Source organism: Chrysochloris asiatica, unplaced genomic scaffold, assembly GCF_000296735.1.
Source record: "Chrysochloris asiatica unplaced genomic scaffold, ChrAsi1.0 scaffold00012, whole genome shotgun sequence".
Classification (NCBI taxonomy): domain Eukaryota; kingdom Metazoa; phylum Chordata; class Mammalia; order Afrosoricida; family Chrysochloridae; genus Chrysochloris; species Chrysochloris asiatica.
In genome coordinates this window covers 32,461,271-32,465,703 of record NW_006408530.1, presented here as the reverse complement: position 1 = coordinate 32,465,703, position 4,433 = coordinate 32,461,271, and the positions used below count along the sequence as shown (strand labels likewise).

At 40.0% G+C, this 4,433-nt stretch overlaps 1 protein-coding gene across 1 annotated transcript in view; it reads left to right on the top strand.

The window, feature by feature from the left end:
• The window catches only part of ACMSD (aminocarboxymuconate semialdehyde decarboxylase), an 81,946-nt gene that overhangs the window by 30,824 nt on the left and 46,689 nt on the right, over window positions 1–4,433 (top strand). Inside the window, exon 5 of the mRNA XM_006834586.1 lies at window positions 1,316–1,552. Coding sequence (XP_006834649.1) covers window positions 1,316–1,552 — 237 coding nt within the window. The remainder of the gene's footprint in view (window positions 1–1,315; window positions 1,553–4,433) is intronic.

Below are 4,433 nucleotides of genomic sequence, written 5' to 3'. Positions count from 1 at the left end.
TGAGATGGATTGGCCAAGTGGCAGCATCGATGGACTCAAGGTTGGCAACAGTAGTGAGGTTGGCCCAGGATTGGGCAGTGTTTCATTCTGCTGTTCATAATGTTGCTATGGGTCGGTACTGACTTGATGGCACCTAACAACAGCAACCTGCTCAACCAAGTAGATATTCACTGCCTCTTGTGATTTAGGAACAAATTCCCTCCACTTATGCTCATATTTTCAGTATTAGTGAATTACTCCTTATTTGTTCCTGTGATTTGATTCATTGTTTAAAATTAAAACAATCCTAAAGACTCTTGGGTGTGGCGCTTTAGGATCAGCACTGGACTTTGAACCACAAGGTTGGCAGTTCAAACTCACCAGCTGTTCCTCAGAAACCCTATACAGGGTTGCTGAGTCAGAACAGACTCTACAGCACTTAACAACAGCAACATCAAGGCCTCAATATGTCTGAACAAATCAGATTATGTACTGCTCTGATTGAATAACTGGCATTGCAGGAGAGAACGAAATTCCTAACAGTGGAGTAGGTCAGTGGAGGGCTGCTGAAAGGAAGGAAAACAGTCACGAAGGGAGGAAGAGGTAAAACAAAAACAAATTTTATCTGCTTCAACATTTGGCAAAGTCCAGCCCAACTGGGAGGACAGAGAGAACCAGAGGCAGGGAGAGGAGAGGTCGGTGAAACAACTTGGCATCCCATGATGTGACATGATAAAGAGGTGCATTGAGGCTGGCTCTAGGTATAGGCTCCTGTGTACGACCAGGATGCCTCAGTGTTACACCATGTGGGAATCCTGCCCCCAGTTGGCTTGTGGCTAGTTCTCATTCCATGACTAGTGATAGGATGACTGGCCCAGCAATTAAGTGTTCTGGTTATGGGCTTGATTTTTCTAATTAATCAGCAGCATAGTAGCTGTTGGCTTTGAGAGATTGGCTTCTGCGTCCTTTGTAACAAATGTCAATCCCAATGTGTCTAGGTTTTCTGGGAGCACCAAAACATTGGCATCAAAAACCCAAACAAGTTGACTCCAATTCGTGGTGATCCACATGTATCAGAGTAGAACTGTGCTCCATAGAGATTTCAGAGGTGGATTTTGTAGATGTTGATCACTGGGTCTTTCTTCTAAGATGCCTCTGGGTAAACTCAAAACTCCAACCTTTAGGTTAGCAGCTGAGCATGTCAATGTTTGCACCACCCAGAGACTCCCAAACCACTGAAAGTGAGACATAATTTACCCCAGGGTATGTGTTGTTTAGAGCAAATGTCTTAAGAAGCAGGTTTTGAATGATATTTTTCCTTTCCTGTTTTGACCAGGCCAAACCTCAGGACACTTTAGACCTGTGTCAACTTTTAAACAACGACTTAGCAGCCACTGTTGCACGCTACCCTCGGAGGTTTGTGGGTCTGGGGACATTGCCCATGCAGGCGCCTGAGCTAGCCAGCAAGGAGATGGAGCGCTGTGTGAAGGAGCTGGGCTTTCCAGGGTTTCAGATTGGCTCTCATGTCAACAAATGGGACCTGAATGCTCAGGAACTCTTTCCTGTCTATGAAGTAAGTATCTGGCTCATCCAATACACAACTGCAAATGCCAACCCCTGACCAGGCAATGCGCTGGATGCAGGTGGGGAGATGAACATAACACACCAGCAGGGAGAAGAAGATGTAGAGAAATATGCATGAAGTCATATTAGATGCAGACAGGAGATGTGGAAGGACCCCCCAGTTCGAAGTAGAACTTTTCCACAGAAGACTGATGGGGCAAATGCTTCCCTGAAATAGTAGAATCTCTCTTCTTTGTATTGTCCTTATTCTCCTTTAAATCTTTTTTTTAGACACCAAAATATTACTCTCTTCATAGTCACTTTCCCTAAGAATCACATGAATGGCATACAAAAGGAAAAGAAATATATTTGTTTTTGCTTTGGAAAAAAAAACAATTATTGTTTTTCAAAGTATGGCATAACTTGGAGATACTATGGAAAATGCAGAAATGTATAAAGAAGAAAACAAAAGTCATGCATAAAGAAAACAAAAATCCCACAACTCAAAGACAGATAAGTACTGTTTTAGTATATTTTATCTGTTCTTTCATTTGTATATACTGATATTTTAACAAAACTGAAGTTCTTTTTGTATAATTTTGTATCCAAATTGAGAATATCCGACCTGAATGAAAGTTCTCTGAATGCATGATTTTTAAATAACTGTATACTATTTTTAAAATGCAGTTCTGGTGTGTTACTGGGTGTTAATGTGCTGGACTGCAAAGTCAGTTTGAACCACAAGACCTGTGGTTCAAGCTCACCAACTGCTTACTTGTGCTTAATTGCCTATGGAAAGGCTTTCAGTTATGTGGGACACTATCGAAAAGAATAACTTATGTGTGACTGGAATTCCAGAACAAGAAGAGACAAAAAAATTCATAGAGAAAAATTTTTTAAGAGTTGAAAGAAAACTTCCCTAACATCAAGAAAGCTGAGACAATAAACAATCAAGAAGTTGAACAAACTCCAAACAGGATAGACCCCAAAAGAAAATCACCAACACATATTATAATCAAACTTTTCAAAACCAAAGTCAAGGAAAGAATCTTAAGAGCAGCTCAGAAAAAACAAAGAAAAGTTACCTACAAAGAACGAATAAAACTAAGCTCTGATATCTTAGCAGAAACCATGCAGGCAAGAAGACAATGGGATGACATATATAAAACTCAGAAAGAAAGAAAAATTGCCAATCAAGCATCATATACCCAGCAAAATTGTCCATCAAACATGATGGCAAAATTAGGATACTTCCAAATAAACAGAAATTAAAAGAATTTGTGAAAAACAAACCAACCTTACAAAAATTATTAGAAGGAATTCTTTGGAGGGAAACAACAGCCAGCGAACAATAACCTAAGACCAACATACGTGACGATGTCATCAGAACTCAATCTAGAGAAGTATTCAAAGGGAAACAGGAGTCCTCTTGTGGCTCTCTAGGATAAGCGCAGAAATGCAAGGTTGGTGTGAACCACAAGGTCAGCGGTTACAACTAACCAGTGGCTCCTTGGAAGCCCTATACTGGGTCGCTGTGAGTGAGAACCAATTCTTGGAACTTAGCAATAATAACTAATTAAAACAAACCTGCAAGGCTGAAAACAGGGAACCAGAAATACCAGTTTTCAACAACAAAAATCCCATAAAGTAAAAAAGAGAGAATACTGTAATTACAGAACTTTCAAATGAAGAGTAAATCAACAAGATTTCAAGATAAATAAATAATAAATAAATAAATAAATGTCTGAAACATAACTGTAACCCTAAAACTAGAACAAGCCTTACTCCTAGCTCTAGCCCAAACCCTACCTCTAACACTAACCCTAGTCATAACCATAATCCTAACACTAAGCCAAGCCCTAGACCTAGTCATAGTCCTAACCCTAACTCCTTACCTCTACCCCCAACGAAACAACAAACTTTTATAATAATGTCTTTTACAATATCTTTTATTACTATTAAAAGATATTGTTCTAAAAATCATAGAGACCTTTAAGCAAAAACATCAAAATGTAAAGCTATTTATTGTTTCTTCACAAATCCTTCATCTAGATCTATACACTTTGGGCGGGCAGTGTTTCCATTTTTGTAATCTTCCCCCAAAGAACTCTGCCCTCTTCACTTATACCACATCAAAACTACAGTTTTAGCATCTTTGAGGGACTCAAATTGTGTTCCTTTGAAATGTTCTTTGAGTTTGGGGATGAAACAGAAGTTTGAAGGAGCAAAATCATGACTGTTGGATGGATGGGGTAAGGTTTCCCAACAAAATTCTTGTAGGACAACCCTTGCTACTCTCAAGGAGTCATGATGGGAGAAATTCCCCAGGGCGGCATTGCTGACCTTTTTTTTTTCACCAATACATTCATCAGTTCAGTGGTGGTTGTTCTCCTGTGCAGTATCTTCTCTGCCTGAGGTTGGGTACCAGGCATACCACCGCCAACATCAATCACAAAACTTCTTCATAAGTCCTGTGATTGTCCCATGCCCTTTGAAAAAATATATCAACATTACCCCTTCAGAGTCTCAAAAAAATAGTCTTCATAACCTTCTGAGATGACCTCTCTGCCTTGAATTGAATGGGTTCAATAGAGCCCCTTGGATGCCACCATTTTCATTGGACGTCAGATTGAGGACTAAAATACGCCTGACCCAAGCCATGGTATTTTCAATAGCTTCATTTGTATGTGAAAGTTGGATAATGACTAAGGAAGACCATAGAAGAATTGATGCATTTGAGTTATGGTGTTGGAGGAGTATATTAAAAATAACATGGCCCTACAGCAAGAATCAGTCCCACCCCTCCACACACAGAGTGGATGGAGATGGGCAACTTGGACATTGGATACTCAAATGGGGAGGGGGGGACTACAAAGGCAAGAAGTGACTGG